The sequence below is a fragment of the Anser anser genome (genome assembly GCF_964211835.1).
Source record: "Anser anser genome assembly, chromosome: 4".
NCBI classification, from domain to species: domain Eukaryota; kingdom Metazoa; phylum Chordata; class Aves; order Anseriformes; family Anatidae; genus Anser; species Anser anser.
The window spans coordinates 64,831,750-64,851,285 of record NC_139724.1 but is presented as its reverse complement, the minus strand read 5'-3'; the positions used below and the strand labels follow the sequence as shown (position 1 = coordinate 64,851,285).

General features: G+C 39.2%; 2 protein-coding genes across 3 annotated transcripts in view; one reads left to right on the top strand and one right to left on the bottom strand.

The window, feature by feature from the left end:
* The first annotated feature begins 945 nt into the window (after positions 1 to 945).
* ZNF518B (zinc finger protein 518B) lies at positions 946 to 14,933 on the top strand. Of its 2 annotated transcripts, none has more exons than XM_083836270.1 (2): positions 946 to 2,546; positions 9,371 to 14,933. In XM_083836270.1, exon 2 carries the CDS (start codon positions 9,577 to 9,579, stop codon positions 12,826 to 12,828), a length of 3,252 nt encoding a protein of 1,083 aa, XP_083692396.1. In that variant the 5' UTR covers positions 946 to 2,546; positions 9,371 to 9,576; the 3' UTR covers positions 12,829 to 14,933. The 2 variants fall into 2 exon arrangements, with proteins under 2 accessions (XP_083692396.1, XP_083692397.1); XM_083836271.1 differs by lacking the exon at positions 946 to 2,546 and adding an exon at positions 2,562 to 3,216.
* CLNK (cytokine dependent hematopoietic cell linker) overlaps positions 12,839 to 19,536 on the bottom strand; it is a 54,881-nt gene continuing 48,183 nt past the window's right edge. Inside the window, exon 17 of the mRNA XM_083833708.1 lies at positions 12,839 to 17,547. Within this exon, the coding sequence (XP_083689834.1) occupies positions 17,416 to 17,547 (132 nt within the window). The 3' untranslated portion in view covers positions 12,839 to 17,415. The remainder of the gene's footprint in view (positions 17,548 to 19,536) is intronic.

Sequence of the window (19,536 nt, the reverse complement as noted above, 5' to 3'; positions counted from 1 at the left end):
TGCAGGCTGACAGAAAGACAGTAAGCAGCAGATGAGGAGTTGTGCCGAATTCCTGGTGGGCAGGTCTCACAGGGGATAACAATGGTACAAAGGAACAATAGATTTTGTCCCAAATGCAGGAAGAGCATCATCTCTTTGCCGCAAGAACTAGGACTCGCTCTAAAGTAAAGCAGGCTACTTACTTAGCTGATGATTCTGTTTGCTAATTGGTATCATTACCACCAGCATCTACCTAAGCAACAACCCTTACCATTACCAGGTAATGACCCTCACTTTAGGGTCCTCATTGTGGATGCCCCCAAGTGCCCGACTAACACTGGTGGTACCTGTAGGGTCAGGGAATTAAAGGACAAATAGGGAAGGAATGGAAGACCTCACAAGGGTGTGAATTCACTGGTCAATGGCAAAAGAAAGGGGAGTGATGAGGTGATAAGTCTACAGAATTATCCTGTCTCTGGTAGTCTAAATAGGTTGAGGGCTGGAGACTAAATGAGAAGGGGAGCTAGGATCTGAACGGATCTGACTCATTTCAGCGAAGACAGCATTTACATGACAGTGAAAGGAAATGGTGGAGTAGCTGTGAACACAAGGATACAAAATGCAGGGAGGAGACTGAACTTAGTGTAGCTGGAAAACAGCAAGGAAGCTGCAAATTGGCTCTTAATCTTTTCATTAAAAAAAAAAAAGGCTTTTCTGGGTCACATCGTTTAATCTGGCCTTATTTAAATACTGAATGATCTATTTGCTTTTGCTACAGGCAATTGCTTTTCTAACCTAGGAACAGGCTAAGGAAGAATTGTGAAAGTGTTTAATCACTGTTGTGTATCAGATAACTTGTTCAATTTCACGGATATGAAGTGCATTTATCACACTCAGGACTGTTTAAGATACAGCTAAATGATGTGGAAAAAAAGAACAAACCGAACACCACAGAACAGTTTGACCAGCAAACTCTTTATTTCTTGACTTACTACTTGTGTTACACAGTATCATCTTTTATTTCAGGAATGTTTCTATTGCTTCTGATTTTCAAGAAAACTATATGCTAAGTGTAACCCACATATATTTATCTTTGCAGAACAGTTGACACAAACCAGTTAAGTCGAGATCACCCGTGGTGGCTTTCATGGCATCCACACAGATGATACATAACTCTAACTGATTAGATGACAATGTTAGCTATCTCAACGCATAAATTTGTCAAGGCAAAGGCTGATCCACTCCCATAACCTGTCTGCAACATAGAGTACAGTGAATGCCTATGATGGAGTAAGAACACAAAATACCACCTGTATCACTCAGGCGTACCTAGACAACGGCAAGACTAGGTCAAGACCACTCTTTCCAATGGTACTAGTAAAGACTCATCAGAAGATACGACCTACTAGCGGTTCCTTTTATCGCACAGATCCCATGTAACAGAACAAGCAGGAAAATGGCATACAACTGTTAAGTCTTGTACAGAAAAAGCTCCATTTTAAAGACACTATTTGCAAAGACTCTGGATTCTATGTTAAATGTGGTTTCCTCTTTAAGTATAATAGTTAAATACTGTGGTCACATTAAAAGGATCTTTAGGAGGTAGCATGCTAAAAGTTTAAACTTTTCTCCCTTCAAATTAGACTACGAACAATTTCTTTAAACAGAAATTTAGATTTAATAGGAAGCAACAGAAAACAACCACTACACCATCGTGCTACTTAACTGAGCAATCCCTGTGAAATTTAAGCCTATGTCCTGTATTAAATTAACCACTGTGATGTCAGTGGGAATGTGGTGAGATATTGCAACCACCAGACTTTTGTCCTGTCAGAACCCTTCCCTACAAAGGAAAACCAAATGCAGTGTGATAAGAACCGTGACAGTGCCAGCAAACAGGGCGCTGCGCAACCCTGCCGAGCACGACACAAGGGTGCTTCGCTTCCCCCTGGTTTTCCCGTATCCCTGCGATCTCAGTCACGCAACACACGACAGACATTGAGCATACAGCAACCCTACGACGAACCCTTCTCCAGTCATCCTTCTGGTAAACACTGAACGCCTTTTAACATCAACCCGGCCTCGTCCTCCTCCACCACCACTCCCCTCGAGCCGCGCACGGTTGGTTGACAGCTCGGCGTGCGGGGCCGGGCTGCACTCCCCGCGCCTCCTCGAGGTGGCACCGCTGCGCCGGGCTCTCCTCCCAGGGGATCCCCGCGGGGCCGTGCCCGGCCGGGCCTCACGGTGCGGGCTGCGGCTCGCAGCGCGCCTGCGCCACCGCCGGCGCGCGCGGGGCGCCTCAGTAGAGTTCTACACGGCGCCGCCGGCGGGAACGGCGGCGCGGCGCTGACCAATGGGGCGGCGCGGCGCATGGCCGCCGCTGAGGTCAGTTCCGCTGCCCGTCGCCGTGGTGAGCGGAGGGCCGGGCCGAAGTAGCACTAGGAGCAGCACTAGGAGCAGCAGCACTAGAAGCAGCAGCAGCACTAGAAGCAGCAGCAGCACTAGAAGCAGCAGCAGCACTAGAAGCAGCAGCAGCGGGCGGGGGGCGCGGGCTCGCTGTCGCTGGGGTAAGTGCTTCGGAGGCGCCAAGGAGCGGCGCCTTCTGTGGGGAGAGGTGGAGCGGGCGCCGCGCCTGGAGCCGAGGGGAGTCCGTGAAGCGGCAGAGGAAGACAACGCTTTTATCGCCCTCCTCCCAGCCGGGGGGGGGGCTCCCGCACCGCCGGGCTCCCCCGGGCGGTCCCGCGTCGCGGCTGCCAGCCTGCGTGCCCGCCTTCCTGAGGGGGAGGTCTGAAGGGGGTCCCGGCGGCGAGCGCGGGCTGCGGCCCGGCGCAGTGCTGCCCCCTGCGGGCCGCCGGCGGCGTTGCCGCGGCGCTGCGGGCGGAGCCGCCTCCCCGCCGGCGGCGGCGGCAGCGGGCGGACGGCTGCGAGGCCTTGCGGAGGATGCGCCGGCCGCCCGGTCATCCCTCACCGCCCGGGCACCGAAGCGAAGACGCTCTGTCAGCGAGACGGGCCTGGCCTCCTCGGAGGGGCAGCACCGTGTCTGCGTGGGCGGGCTGGATGCCTGAGAAAATTGGGATTTTTTTTTTTTTTTTTCGTCTTTGTTTTTTCTTGGTGGTAAGCTGGCGGGTGCTGCTGGCTCGTGGACGCCATGAGAGTGCTGTGGATTCGCCTGGACTCTAAAGCTGTTGTCCAGGTTTGGCGTCTGGGACGTTTTTCTTGAAGAAGAGAAGCTTTCGGGTTAGTAACCACGTTACTGAGCAAATTGAACATCTTGCCTTTTGTATGTAGATTTTGTTCTTTATAGTGTTTAGGCATAAGAATCTCTTAATTAAATCCGAAACTAAATTTTTTTGCTACGGAATCTATCATAAAAATATCTGACATTGGACGCTAAAGAAAAAATTGATGTATAAAATGACAGAATTCTTTTAAAAAATAATCCAGTATTATCATGGATGTAGCCTACGTGTCCTGAAGCACACGTGTAATAAAAAGAAGTCTTTTGTTACAAAGAAGACTAATGGTATTCTACAGGATTTTGCTAGTATTCTCTTCTGCATGACTACTACAATAAAAGGTTGTAGTAGTAGGTCCTTTTCTTGCAAATCCTTATGTAAGTGGTTTATTTGATTAGAAATTAAATCCATAGAGATGAATTTTAGCATCTACATGAGTGTTTTGTGAACTGGGTATGGAGGAATATGTAATAGAGCTCTTTTCTCCTTCCTCTCCCATTTTCTGTAGTGTCATGCTTCCTTGCTTTGTTGCTTACAGGCCTTAAAGCATAGAACAAGGTAATACTAAATGCTAGTCAGTATGCTTTGGATATACAGAGAGATTTTTGAAATGGTTGTAATTTCTGTGAAATAGAGAGGTATGCAACATAAATTCATAAGATAATCATGCATGTAATGATAAACAACTGTATGAGCATCTCTTTGGACACTGTCTAAAGTATTGCCTTTGATATAGTAGTTACATTAGGGTGCCTTGCTTAGTTTGTTGCAATAAGACCACCAAGCAGTTGAATTATATACCAGAGTCTTTTATATGTCAGGTACAGATAAAGCTAGGCCTCAGGCCTAGAGCCTCAGACCTCCATTTCAGTAGAAAACTGTGTATTTATATACTGCATTTTATATATATATATATATGTATACATGCCTTTTTATGATGTCTGTAAATGTTGATACATTTTTAGAATTTTTCATCTATGCATTAGAAAAATATTTAGTTACTTTCAATCAATATTTTGCATAACTTTATACCATAAGTAGTAAACATTCTGAATGTAGTTACATTTTTTTCTGTAGAGTGAAATAACTGTATATTTTATAATAAAAGTAAGATTTAAAAACTTGGTTCGTGGTCTTTGTTCTTTCTTAATTATCTGCATTGACATTCCTCATTGATTTTGATTGAAAAGCTTGATGTGAATTTCAGATACAAAAAGCCCTATGTCTGTGTGATTAGCTGTCACTTTGAAGCAAAATGCAATTTTAAGAAGAAATAATTACAGATAAAATCTCTTTGGTGTATTTGAATAATTCGCTTTTAATACAAAATGAGTGCTTTTAATTAGTTGCAATATTATGCAATACTTGGGTCAAGCGCTTTGGATCTCTACTAGTTGTTAGGCCTAAAGCCAGTGGCTGACAATTGTGGGTTGTTGGCTAGTCAACCCCTGTTGCTGGGTCAGTAGGACAGTTCACTCAGCTTATCAGATACAGCCAACCAATACTACATGGCTTGTATGTGGCATAGTATGGAGTTGTGAAATGCAGACAAGATAAGTTTACATGGAGATTTAAGTTTTCCCACAGAGACTTGCATTTTGCATGCTATACTCCTGGTACAGTGATGCACAGTGTCTTCTAATTCTTTTTAAACTTATTTCTCTTAGGAAATGACTTGAATGGGTTTTTCAATACCAAAGGAGAGCTTGATTGTTGAGTGCGGTTTGTGAACTTAGTATGTGAGAGGTGTATACTTCGCTGAAGTAAGGTCTTACTTATTTGATCACGTATGATAAAAACATGCTGCTTGCCACATCCATTTTGTTGATAGTAGTGTATACTTTGAGGTAAAGAAGGGAAGTAAAAGAGTGGAAAAGAAATATTTTTCTTTGAGATGATGAACAAAGTATTAATGTATTTGAAGTTAATGGAAATTTTCATAAATATAGAATAATGGGAAGATGCTAGGAATTCCTGTCTCTGACAGTGGCTGCGTCAGTGGTTTGTAATTTACTGCAGTGCAAAAGCTTTGTACTGGATGGATTTGGCATAGTCAGACTGCAGAGGATGTCTATTTACGTATTTATTTTTACTTGGTGTTTGTTTTCTAACCTTTATAAAAATGTGGTATCTACTGTTCGGAATACGTTTTGACTTCTGTGGATCTGTTGATCTCTATCTTGAGAAGCAAGGTTCAAGATACACTACTTAGTGTTACGTGCAAGGTGGGAATATTTCCTTTCATTAATTTTCCTTTTTTTTAATGTCATTGAATAGTAAGTGTTTGGTAGGAGTGAATAAAGTTTGGTTTAACTTCCTGTTATCCTTTTTTTCATGTGCCTCTGTTTCTTCTTCCAAGTTTTTCCAAAAACTAGGGTATCTAGAGTTTCAAAGTATTTTCATAAACTTTTTTTTTTTGTGAATACATTCTTGTAAAGACAGTGACTAGAACTGATTTTTGACACTCCTAGTATCTTTTATGTGATTTCTTCATCAGTCCCATTCCTGCATTTCTATTCAGACTCCTTGTAGACTTTCAGGTCTTGTTCCAGTGGTATCTTTGGTTTGGTCTGTGCGCTCTGCATCTGATTGTAACTTGAAAAAATACAGTATGTATAATTTAATTAAATCTTCTGAAGCATGTCTCTGCTAACAGTTAATTACCACAATTCTTCAGGGTAATTCTCAGCCTGCCCCCTCCTCTCCCCATTCATGCTGGTATGAAGTGAATGGATGCTGGATTATTGCACCACCTTTCTGTGTGTACTTTAAAGATCTATTTTTTTGAAGTAATCAGAAAAAGCAACTAATTTCATTCCTGTATTTAATGAAAAATCAAAAACCAACACATTGCAGTGTACTTTGTTTTAGCCAAAATAGTGATAAAATGGAATGGTTTGCATCAAACCTTTCCTGATCACTGAACAGTTAATTAAAAAAAAAAAAAAAAAGATTGTGGGGGGAAAAAAAAAGCTAGGTAGACAGGTAGACAGCAAGGGTGTAATTTCAGCAGCTGCTGGTCATTCAGTTCATTTTCACCTTGTACTGGGTTAGGCTGGAATGGAGTTGAATTTTTTAAGAGCTGCCTGTATTGGGCTGTGTTTCGAATTTGTGGCTAAAACAGAATTGATAACATACCAGTGTTTTGGCTGGTGTTGAACAGTGTTTGCACAATGTCAAGGCCTTTTTTTTTTTTTTTTTCCCTTACTGTCCCCCTAGGCTCGTAGTGAGTAGACAAGGGGTGAGCAAGAGACTGGGAGGGGGCACTGCTGGGACAACTGGTTAGGATTGGCCAGGTGGGTATTTCATACCATAAAACATCCTAATATGCAATAATAACTGGAAGTAGAAGAAAAAGGGGAGAGGAGTGTCGGCTTCCAAGGTGGTTGCTGTGTGTAGACTGGCTGGGTGTTGGTCTGCTTGTGGGAGATGGTGAGTGAGTTCGTTTATGTCACTGCCTCCCCTACACTTTGCTTCTTACTTTCATCTATGACACTGTCTTTGTCTCAACCCATGAGTTTTCTTGCTCTTCTCCTGCAGTTCACTCCCCTTTCTATTCAGGGAGGGATGGGAACTGAGTGAGAGGCTGTGTGGGTGTTTGGATGCTGGTCGGGTTTAACTGACCACATGCCTCAAATGCAGTCACAGTAACTCCAGCAACATTTGAAACCTGGCTTCTAACAACACTGATTTGAACATAGTATTTGTCACAGATCTGCATAAAAGCTTGGATTTGGGGTTATATACCCATTTGTTTTCTCTTTCAAATATAAAACTACTTGAGTTAGAAAAGTTTAGAAAGACTACTAGCCTGTTCTCTGAGTTACCTCTGTTAAATTCTTCTAGTGCTGCCTTCTTGGGCTGAGCAGTTGAGGTCTGTCTGGTAAATTGAAGGTTTTATAAGAAGTTTGACAGTGTTTCCTGTGCTTTCTTGGTCTTTAAAGGTGGTGGATCCTTTTTCATGCTGTTCTGGAAGGTGAAGTTTACAGTGTTACAAAAAATAAGAAAACTTTCCATGTATTTCGTTTAATACTGGTTTTTGTGATCAAGGTTGTTGATGGCATAAGGTACGCAATGCTTATCTGCTGGCCAGTTTATGTGGAGTGCAGTTTCAGTATGAGCAGGTAATTGCTAACAGCAAAAAAGGCAAAGACAATATTAATCTAATTTCACCTGTCCCTTTCAAAATGCAGTTTTTTTAGTTACTTGTTAAAACTGTACATATCATCAAAGCATCATCTTTGGTCTGGATGCAGCACTTGAGCTCTCCAAACTCTTGTATAATCTTTCTCCTGAAATAAAGCAGTGGATCTCTTGAATATAGGTCTACCGTATGTCTTTTGTGTCAACAAGATTCATCCCAAGTCTGAAGTTATGTTAGCAGGGGAGAACGGTCCTTCTGAGATCATCAGAAGCGTTTATTTTACTTTCCTCCTGTTATCCAGGTGCTAATGTTACCAATGTTAGATTAAAACAACCAAACAAATCAAACACAAAACTTCAGATCATGATATAGTAATGTATACTTTTCCTCTTCCTGGGAAGCTGCCGTGGATTTGTTTTTCAAGCAGGGATGTAGCTATAGCTGTCTGCACTGTAATGAGATGAGACTGCTATAGTCCGAAGTGCTACCTACTGATGAGTTTGAGGTGTGCCACCATCCATCTGCTAGAGACTGAAAAGGCAGTTATCTAACCAATTTTCTAACTTTTTGCTGTTGTTTGAGGTTACGTCAATTTATATGCTCTTTGTGTAGCCCCATCTCTAGGGTGGCATTCTTACAGCAATTAGGAATGTTAGCAGATGGAACGCAGGGAGATGCAGGAAGAACCTTCTGGATTCTTACTCATATCCAGGCAATGTAAAGGTGTTCTGGAGTGTCAAGTTCTCATTCAGGTAGTATTATAGTAGTAAGATGTTAATATGTGATCTCAGCTCTGTGAGAGGGTTTTAGAGCCCAAATCAAGCCCTATTCTCTGTAGATAGTCATGGAGAGAAACTAGATTTCAGGAGGAGAAATAGCCATCTTCTGTGTGATATATTAAAATGCAGAGGAGTCTAGAAATAACCTCAGGTTCTATACTTGAATGCAGATCTGTGCAACACTATGTCTGTAAGTAAGACTGTTTGAGTAAGAAAGGTGTTGAATAGATTTTTATTTGTTACTGTTAGCTTTGGACTTTATCTTGTTTTATTTATGTCTCAAAAAGATGCTTCATTTGTTTATTTTCCAAATTTCAATGGTGTCGTAGTTTTGGCAAAAGCTTTTAAAGCTGAGATCTTGTTCGTGTTAAATATAGAAAAGTGACAGTAAGTACTAGAACCTGTGGGGCCAAAAGTGTTGCACAAGTGATTGTGGTGGTTTTATACTAATAATACTGTTCTTCCTCTGCCTACCATTGCATTGCTTATTTTGCTCGAATAATACATTTTGTATTATTGGGTTGGAGTGAATTATTTATGTGCTTGTCCACAAGCACATGTATGTAGAAGTGATTGTACTGATATTAATAGAAGTGAAAGTAATTAACTTATTGCAGCCACAGATTGTTTTGACCTAATTATTTTGAGAATATGTGAAGTAGAAATCATATGTTGTTATGAGTTAGTGTTCAGGACTGCTTGGATCTGGAAACATTGGCATGGCTTAGAAAAGAATTTACATCTGTACTTCAGGAATTTTTATGTTAACTTGGTTGTGTGTTTCTAATAATCCTTAGAGTTGGAGTTGCTTTCCTTTTCCTTACTGCTATTCATAAATGAGTGACACCTATAGTGTTTTATAGTATCTTTTCCTCAGTCAAGGACTGTATATAAACTGAAATCAAATTCTGGTGCTGAGTTCTGTTACTGAGTATCTTTTTTGTTAGGCTTAAATAGGTGTTTTTAAATTGATTTTTTTTTCACAACATGGAAGAAACTATCTAGGTTTTGTTATATATTAGATCATTTCATGAATTTACGAACAGTGAATATAAGAAAACATTAAAGGGTTATTTATTTGGATATATTTCACATAGAGTTAATGATTGTATGTGCACAATACAATCAATGTTACATTAACAAGTTTGCATGTTGTAATTAAGCTGTAGTTCACTGTATTTTAGTGATTAGTAAATCATAACTGACTTAATCTTCTACTTTTTATTCCCTAGTGCTGCAAGTTGATTGAATAAAATTAAGGACATGGAATATAATATGGATGCAGTTCCTTGAGCACCACTTCTTCCAAAGAGCATATTTTGCAGATTGGTGGCCCGAATGAGTAATTGATAAGCAGCATACACAAGAGTAATATCAAGAAAACATTGTCTGTTACTGCTCTGTTTGACAAGACTACTGCAGAGTTGCATATTCTCAAATGCAATTGAAGAAAATGAGGGAAATTTTACCAAGATTGTACCCTGGCCAAGTTAATGATAAAAATAATTCCTTAACTACATCCCCAAAGCAATCTTCTGAAGATAAAACAAATCCATCAAAAGGGGATGATGACCAGAACTGCCTGTACCAAGGGACTGAGGCTGAGAATAATAAGTTGTCACTGATAAACTGTATAAAATGCAGAAATGTTCAGAAAATTTCAATGCGAGATATAGAAAAGCATAAGAAACTTGGGTGGACTGAAGACAAAAATTTCATATGTAAGACATGCAGTCATATTCCACCGCCTGCTTTCCATTTTGTTCCTGAAGGTGCCAATGCTGTAGACTTTGAAAAGCATGAAAAAATATCCTCAAGTAGAAAACAGAAAACATTTAAAGTTAAAAACTTTCTGCCAGGTAAATACTACTGTGATAAGTGTAGATTTTCAACACGGGATCCTTTACAGTATAAAAAGCATATAGGTCAACATGAAGAAATTAAATTTATTTGTTCCCAATGTAATTATGTATCTTACACTAAAGGTGAATTCCAGAGACATTTGGTGAAACACACTGGAACTTTTCCTTATCAGTGTGAATACTGTGAATATGGTGCCGTTAGACATGACTATATAGTAAAACATACAAGAAGAGTACATGAAGCACCCACAAAACGGCCTTCAAATACTATCATAAACCACAAGCGAAAGAAGGCTTGCTTGCCAAGTAAAAGCACTTTATTTGAAAAGCAGAAATATGAAGAAATTCCTTTTCAAAGCGAACTTTCAAATTCATCTTCAAATATGATTTGTGAGATTCCAGAAAGAGTGACTAAAATAGTCTGTTCATCTCGTGATACAGAATGTAGCATAAATGCAACATCACTACAGGACAAAACAATATTGGAGCCATCTGAAATAAACATCTGTGAGAATCAAAGTGTGGAAGTTGAGGTTTATTCTCCAAAATCTGAGCCTTTACAACCTGGAATGCCTTTAACAGTAATTGCACCATCTGAACTTGTAGTTCCTTCTAACTGTTTAGCTCAGATAGTAGAGATTAAAATAGTGAATGGAGCTCAACAGCTGGTTCTTAAACTAATACCTATGAAAGAAGCAGCTTACAAACCTGTGAACTGTGCTGAAGAGGAACTTGAGTATCAAGGTATAGAACGATCTGTAGAAGGAAAAAAACCATCTCCTGTGATTCAAAATGAGTTACTAACCATGGAAGTGAATGTAGACAAGTTATCCAGTGTTAGTAACCAGCTTAATTTGGAGAGTACACATGACAAAAATTCTGAATGTCTTTGTTCTTCGGATTCTCAATGTTTAGACTACAATTCTGTATCTATACAGAGAGAAGATGCATCAAAATTACGCCTTCATTTGGTAAAAGGTATTGATGTGCATTCAGGTGTTGCAGAGCTTTATTCTCAGTCTCTGGTGACTAATAGTACTGAAAAAAAAAGTGATCTTAAATCCTCAAAGTGGGAAGTAGATGGAAAAAATAACTTACATTATGATTTGTATTGTTATGAAAAAGGTGCGGATATATCCCGTCCAAAATATGCCACTGTTTCTGAAGATAAAAGTTCCAAGAACGTTTCAGTAAAAGCTACTCAGGAGGGCAAAACATTCTATTCTGCTGCAGTCCTTAAACAAAAAGATACATTGCCTCTAAAGAGGGATGACAAAGAATGTAAGAATCTGGTAGTTAGCTCTGCAGAAACACATCTAACTGGTAAGGGTTTTGATAAAAAATCTGTTACATGTTCTGAAGCGGAAAAAAACTTTCATTTCACTACAACTCCACCTTGGGAGGACATGAGTTTTGGCTTTAGCAAAGTAAAGAAAGCTGAAACTGTAAGTCCAAAAAACAATATTCTTCTGGAATCATTAGAACTACAGAAAATGGAAAATAAGAGCAATCCTTTTGAGGGACCTGTTATTTCATCTGTATTTTCTCTTAGTTCTGGGGCTGAAAATGTTCCAGAGGGCGTCAGATGGGATGATACAACGTGCAATAAGAAGTCAGCTACGTTGCTGTGTAGAAAGATTGCTCAGCTCATGTCTGCTGCTGAATCTAACATGAAATCTGTGCCTTTGAGATGTCAAGCTTCTAGTAAAAAGGTGCATTTCCCTCAGGAAAATTCAGCAAGCTGTGAGAGAGTCGTTCCTGCGACTGAACTGGAACAAGCTATGTCTTTCCCTCAAGTGCATGGTGGAAATAGTGTGATTAGTAGTGAAGAACACAGTAACGAGCAGCTGCTTACGTTTGCAAGAACATCTAAAAGCAGGGTAACTAAAAATTCCAATGTTGCTACTCCAGTGTTTATCCCCAAAGGGACAGTGTTGAGAGTGCTTAATGCTACTAGTAGTCAAAACTCTAAAGGAATAGAGAAGAGTGAAGTATCAGCTCCTTCTGTGTATTGCAATGAAATGCTTTTGCCTCGCCCAGTTCCTGTTAGTGTTTCTGAGAAATTTAGCAGTGATTTGCCACATTTGCCTAATCAGATTGAACCAAATGCTCAGTCTCGAAGTCTATCGCTCAGGCAAAGACCAAGGCGAGAAGCAAGTATTAAAAATAGCAAACAAAATGGTGTACCATATCAGAAAAGCAGTGATGTGAGTAAGCAAAGCAAACCCTATTCAAAAAGTCAACTAGGACCCAAAAATAAGGTAAAACAAGCAAGCTTCAGGGAACTTCCTAAGAGGAAAACAAGAACTCAGTCAGAAACCAGTTCAAGTTCTGACATGTCGTATCTATTGACAGCAAGACGTCTTCGGCTTGTCCCTCTGAGAATGAATCAGCTGATCAAATGCCCTCGTCGCAACCAGCCGGTTGTGGTATTAAACCATCCTGACGTTGACACGCCAGAGATAATTAATGTCATGAAGACTATCAACAGGTATAAAGGTCATGTCCTGAAAGTAGTTCTATCGGAAAGGACAAGTAGTTGTCTTGGTGTCAAACGTTATCGAAAGCGTCTTACTCTTCAAAATGCTGAGACAGGAAGCCAAGCAAAAAAGCAGAGTATGCTAAAAATGAAACTAAAAAAGACCCATAAAAACAATTACCAGGTGGTGGAAGCTTCACCAGCTGAAACACTTCAGTGTATGTTTAAGTGTTGGTTTTGTGGAAGAGTGTATATGGACCAAGAAGAATGGATAAGTCATGGACAAAGGCACTTGATAGAGGCAACCAAGGGTTGGGATGTTCTTTCTCTTCCAGTAAAAAATCATTAAGTGAGAGGTGTTGTTTTTTTGTTTTGTTTTGTTTTTTTTTTTAAATCTCAATTTTAATGGGCGCCATCAATTTGTTTGGAAAGGAAGACAGGAAAAAACGTTTTACTTCGTGAGAAGGTCTCTACTGTTAGCAAAGTGGGAGAAGAGAGCAGAATTAGGAAGATACTGAGAAGCTTATAATGAGGACTAAGCACTACTTTGCACTCATGTTTGAAATTTTTATTGGAGGTCAACTTCATCTGTTCCATAAGATAAACTTGAAAAAGATTTGCTATGCAAACATTTTTCTAGTTGCCATTCTCTGTGTTAGAATAGTGTGCTGTAACTGATTTGTTCTAGGTCTGTATGAATTAAAATCTTAGACTATGGGATCTGTCTCACAGGGTTTAATTTGTTTTGTTACAGCATGCTGTTTCAGAGATTAGGCATATATGTAGTGAAAAGCACCTTCAATCTTCAGTGGGCAGCAAGCGTATATCAGTTTTTGATGGCAATTTATGTACCAAGCAGAGAAAGTAAAACTTAAGTGCAAGCACTGTTTCAGTGGAAGAAGACTACCTCCACTGACTTTCAAGGAATACAAATGTGTAAATGAAGAATCTGTGAGATCAGAGTTAATCACGCTAGGTCAAATAGCACTAAAAAGATTAATTTTCTGTAGTACTTAGTCTTTACCTAGACTGTATTGCGTAGAGATGAGAAGGAGAGCACAAGACTGTCAAGCTTTTTGTACTGGCTTTGTTCTGAGCAGGCAGAGCCAGAGATACCATCAAACTTGGACTGATAGGAGAGAGAAGCTTTTCTTAATGTGGTCTCAACAGATTGTTCTGAAATCTGAGGAATTAATAGCCAAACATAAACCCTCTAATACCGTGTGTGTGGTCTGATAGGAACACATTTGCAGAATTGGGCATTTGGTTAAAACTTTAGTCAGTAGGTTAATGCTTACTTACAGGGGAAGCTTGCTGAAGAGGAAAGACTTTTCAAAATGAAAAACAGTATTGCACAACTTTGACAGTGTTGAACCAGATTTTCAGTGCAATCTTTCATCCTTAATCTTAAAATTTTAGATGTTGCTAGAGTATATTTTTTGTAGGTGTCAATTCATACAAGCATGTGCCTAGTTACATATGTACTATAATATCTACTGACTTCAGTGCAGTATAAACATTGCTCAGTTGCGTAAACACATTTCTAAGTCAGGGCCAAATTTCAAGTTTTTACAGAAGAGGGATAGTTATTACTGTACGTGAACAATACATGTTTTTCTTCATCTCGTCAATTTTAAATCATTCTATTTTAAAATCGTATAGAATGAATTATATTGAAGCACACAATTGCAATTAAAATCACCTATTACATTTTTAAAGATAAGAAGATCAATACTGACTGTAATGCTGGATGTTTATTGTATGTTTGAACTGGGACTACTCTTTTGAAAAACTGGTAGTTCCTAACTCTTCGTTTCGCTGTTCGTGCATTTTTGTAAACAGTTGAACTAAGCTGGGAATATTTTTTTATACACTCCGGCAGATTATACATTGTTTTGATAAAGTATGTATGGTATCTGTATTGAAATGTAAATATTTTAAAACTATAAAGTACATCTGACTGAGGCTTATTTTAAAAAAACAGTTAAAACATTGCTTTCCAAGCATTTTGCAATAGTGTTAAAATCCTTCAGATATTTGGTGCTTTAAGTGAGATCTTTTTCATCACACATTGAAAAATTTTGTATCATTTGTATCATAGACTAACCTATTCCACAGAACAAATTTCCTTTTGTCTGCTTTGTCAGTAATAACGAAATGACAGTTCTCATTTTGTATTCAAATGGAATTATATTTTTTTAGATGGGTACACCAGAGGGTTTTTTCACTTCATGTACTTTTATGCCAAACCTAACAGTACTATTTGCATTTTTGATTCTGAAAATAGTTTCCATTTTAAAACTTTGGCCTATCATATACAATAAATATCGAAATTGTTAACATAAGAAAAACATGGCTAAAATTCCTCCTTTGTTTAAACTCTTTCAGTCCAGGTTACTGTTTGAATTGATTTTGTTTCTGTAGAAGCTACTAAATAAAATGGCTTTGACTTTTCTTCTTAAGAGTTTTCACTGGCAAAATTAGAACATTCCTAATGAAAGCTGTAATCTTTGTGTGTGTGGAAAAAGTGTTGCTGCTCAGCATTATAAACTGTAGGTGGTTTAAGTATACTAGTAATGCTTGTCTTTAGTAAGCAACTTTGCTGTTTTACTAAACATCTACAAGGCTTTGTATGTCACTGACATGGTCTCCTATCTAAATTGTTAAGCTGTTCTATTTTCTCATGGGTTTAATTTAGAAAAAAAAAATATTTTTTTAACATGAAAACCTTCCACAAGTTAATTTATATGGTGACTATAAAAATCTGAAAGCAGATTACATCATGCCTCTCTTCAATTTTCATGAGCTTTGCCAAACTGTACTTAGCAGCTTCTGTTCTGTTGATTTTTTGGTTCTAATGATCAGATAATGTCATGTGAAAATAATTTCTTTCATTTTTAATACTCTCAGTGGTTTGAGAGAAATAATTGTAATGAATGTTCCTTTGCATTCTGATGCAGCATGGAGAAATAAAAAGATTGCAAGGAAGTCAACAACCAACTGTTAAATTCATGTAGAGCTAGTCTGTGCGACTACACAGTACATCATAACTTGGGTTGGAATGTCATTTTCTGGGCTTTAATGCTTTTATTCTTCTTGGTCCTGTTCTGTAAGGATAAAGTACCTGAGGTTGCTTTCTTGGTGTATTCCAATTAACTCAATAAACTCAGCATGCTGAGAAAAGAAGATCACTAATGCTTTACAAAACAGCTCTAAACTTGCCTTTCGTATTCGTAGGGAAAATTAGTTAAACTTCCCCAAACTCAGATATGAATAAATTATATTTTTTTTTCTGGGAAAAAAAAAATAATAAAATTCTCATCCGCTTTGATAAATGCTGGAACATTTTTAGGTGACTTTGAAACAATTCTACTGCTCCTACTGATAATTTTTATCTGTACACTTGAACATAGTGAGAATTCAAAGGGACTGCTTGCTTAATGGTCCTAACATATGTTTGAAAGTTCAAATATGGAATACAGGTATCTGTCACTTCAGTGATTGCTTTGTCCCTCCACCCTGGCCTCCAGCTGGGGAGACTGAGGGAGTGGCACACCATCAGCTCTGTTCTCAGCCCCCCCTTCCCATGCTCTTGTCCTCCACAGACAGTGCTTTGCTTCTGCCACTCTGCTGACCCTGCCTCAGGCAGCGTTAGGGGCACCTCTGGTGAGCAGGGTGGGGTGTCCTGTGGAAATCCTACCAACTATGTGGTTGTGCCTGCAGTGCTGTCAGTCCGGACAGCCAAAGCACAAAGACATGGGCAGATAGAGGGATGTGTATAAATAGCTCAGCACATTCATTCCCAAATCTTCGTATTATTATTTTATGCTGTGTAAAGCAGGAAGGTATGAAGGGAAGAAGTATGATTGCAAAAGAAGAGCCAGGCACATTTCTCCCAAGAGCAATAGTTAATCTGAGGGAGAGTCTAAAACCCAAGACCAGAGGTGGCCTGCCTAGAAAGGCAATGCCTAAGAGAATCTGAACGACCATAATGTTTATGGGTGACACTAACTTCGTTGATGACACCAAGGCAAGTGGTGCACTTGATATCCCTGTTGGGGAGGGAATTTATCAGGAGAGACCCTGACAGATGTGAGAACTGGGGCCATGTGAACCTCATGAAGTTCAGCAAGGGCATGTACAAGTTCCTGCATCTAGGTTGGCGAGATCTCCAATGTCAGTACAGGCTGGTTGTGGACGTGTAGATGTGGTGCTTAGGGACATGGTTTAGTGGTAGACTTGGCAGTGCTAGGTTAACGGTTGGACTTGATGATCTCAGAGCTTTTTTCCCACCTAAATGATTCTATGATTCTACTTAAGGTGAAGAATATGTGTTAGTTAACCAGTAAGAGTTTTCATTGCTAAAGGTAGCCTTAGAATCTGCTCCAATACCTGGGAGCATCAGCTGATACCCATTGACTTCAGTGGTTGCTGAGCAGGGCTTTTTGTTGTGCAAGTACATATGCACGCTGAATGAAAGTGTTAAACAGCGAATACTCAGACAAATAGCATTTGGTGTGTATTTTTAAAAGCAAGAATATATTTAATATGACTACAATGTGCTTTATTAGGCTTTGCTACTAACTGAGCTTCAGTGACATTTAGGTAAGCAAGACTGGTTTTCATCTTGCATTAGCAGGTACAATGCAAGATAAGCAAATTGCTCAACAGTTGTCAAAGTATCAGGAGTCAGTCTTTTAAGACTTTTCTGTGAATTAATACAATGTGAGGCTCACATCTATTGGATAAAAACAAATCGCAACAAATCAAAAATACAGTAATCTATAATCCAAGTTGGAGAGAAGTTTTTTAGGAGAGTGTTTAGAATGCTTCATAATACGAATGCTTCATCACTCAAAGGCTAATCTGGCTTTTGACGTATTTAAATAATCTATTTACATTTATACAGAAATGGGTGATGTTGAGGCAGAAAGTATCATTTGCGTAACTTGAATGGATATGTAAGGTAGCATTGTTCTCTCTGGCTTCCTGCCTTATCCTTTCCATCGATGAGTGTGATGGGAACATATTTGTAGAAGTCAATGATTTCTTTCACAGAATTAAATTTCTGGGGAAAAAGAAAAATTGTAATTATTCATTGACACTGCAAGTACTATATGTTTTTGTCAATAACATTAAAAGAATTGCAAATGACAGCATTAGAAGTAGGCAATATTTTGCGTAGAATTATGATTGGACAGAAGCTATCATAAAAGGAAACGCAATGGGATTTAATCCTCTTATTTTCTTTGTGTCTCCATCTTGTGTGATAGAAAGCAGCTGTCTGCTTGGAGCAAAAGGGAAGCATGTCTAGCCCCAGGAATGCAGTGTCACCCATAAAAGTCTGATATCAGATGCAATGATAGGTTTTGAAAAGATGAAGCAACTTTAAGTTATTACTAACTTTATCCTATCAAAATTACTCTTAGGTTGTAGTACATGATATACTGCTGGTTTCTCTGTTTTTTGTTGTTGTTTTGTTTTGTTTGTTTTTTACATGTACCTTTTATTTTCCCATTTGATTTGCCAATTAAGTCACTATAAAATCCCTTTAATGTACGAGATCAGGAGGGTTTCAGCAGAGTTTTAATTTTGTTCCCTGCTGTGAGAAACAATGATGTCCCTTAAGCCCATTCATAAAATGATGAATATTTGGTTCGAGGTTCCTGAACTGATCAAGTTGCAACTGAACCATTCTCAAACATGTTGAGACAATCAACATGAGCTGGCAATGTGCGCTTGCAGCCCAGAAAGCCAACCATGTCCCAGGCTGCATCAAAAGAAGCGTGGCCAGCAGGGTGAGGGAGGTGATTCTCTCCCTCTACTCTGCTCTTGTGAGACCACAGCTGGAGTGCTGCATTCAGGTCTGGGGCCCCCAGCACAAGAAGGACATGGATGTATTAGAATCAGTCCAGAGGAGGGCCATGAAGATGATCAAAGGTCTGGAGCACTCTTCTGGAGAAGAGAAGGCTCCAGGGAGAGAGATCTTATAGCGGCCTTCCAGTACCTGAAGGAGGCTTACAGGAAAGCTGGCGAGGGACTCTTTGTCAGGGAATGTAGGGATAGGACAGGGGTAATGGTTTTAAACTAAAAGAAGGGAGATTTACATCAGATATTAGGAAGAAATTCTTTCCTATGAGGGTGGTGAGGCCCTGGCACAGGTTGCCCTGAGAAGCTGTGGATGCCCCATCCCTGAAGATGTTCAAGGCCAGGTTGGATGGGACTTTGAGCAACCTAGTCTAGCGGAAGATTTAGCGTGCCCATGGCAAATCATTCTATGATTCTATGAAAGCTACCCTCACCTGTCCTACTGGTGAGAATCTGTCCTTGATCTGCCATTCTGATGGTTAGCAATCCTCTACTTCTCTACTTTCCAGTCAATTCATTAGTAATCACCTTGTGCCATTGACTTTCAATTTAAATAGTACTCTTCCCTCTGTGTGTAACTTCAAAGCTTTTGCAGGTGAGACAAACTGACTTCTAACTTTAACTCTAGAGAAAAGTGATCCATTTCTGTCATGGATACGATCACGTGTCATGTGTGATCGCACCACTGTTTTTCATCTTGAGCTATTCTTTGGATTCATTGTTAAGTCACGAGAACTGTACACAGAAATGCAAGTATACTGTTACTTTAGTACTTTTAGTGCTGTTTCTAGAAGAAATGCATGGCTTATTCTATCACATTTCCTATATTCACAGGCATACTGTATACATGATAGTATCTCATGGTAATCACTGTCTTTTCCACCTGATCCATGCCCAGTTTATAACAAGAGGATCAGATGAAATCTGATTTGGCAATCTTGTATTTTTTTAAGAATCAAAATTACTTGATTCAAAGCAAATGTGCTATTTTTTTAAAAGTTTTTGTAATTTTTACTAATATAATTTTGATCCACTCTGCTAAAAACCATGTATTTTGTATGTAGCAGATTAGCAAAGTAGATAATATTTAATTAGAAAGTAGAAAATATTTAATTTTTGTGTCATGATGAGCTTTAAATGTGAGCAAAGATTTGAGTTGTTTGTCAAAAGAACTGTGTACAAGAAAAGT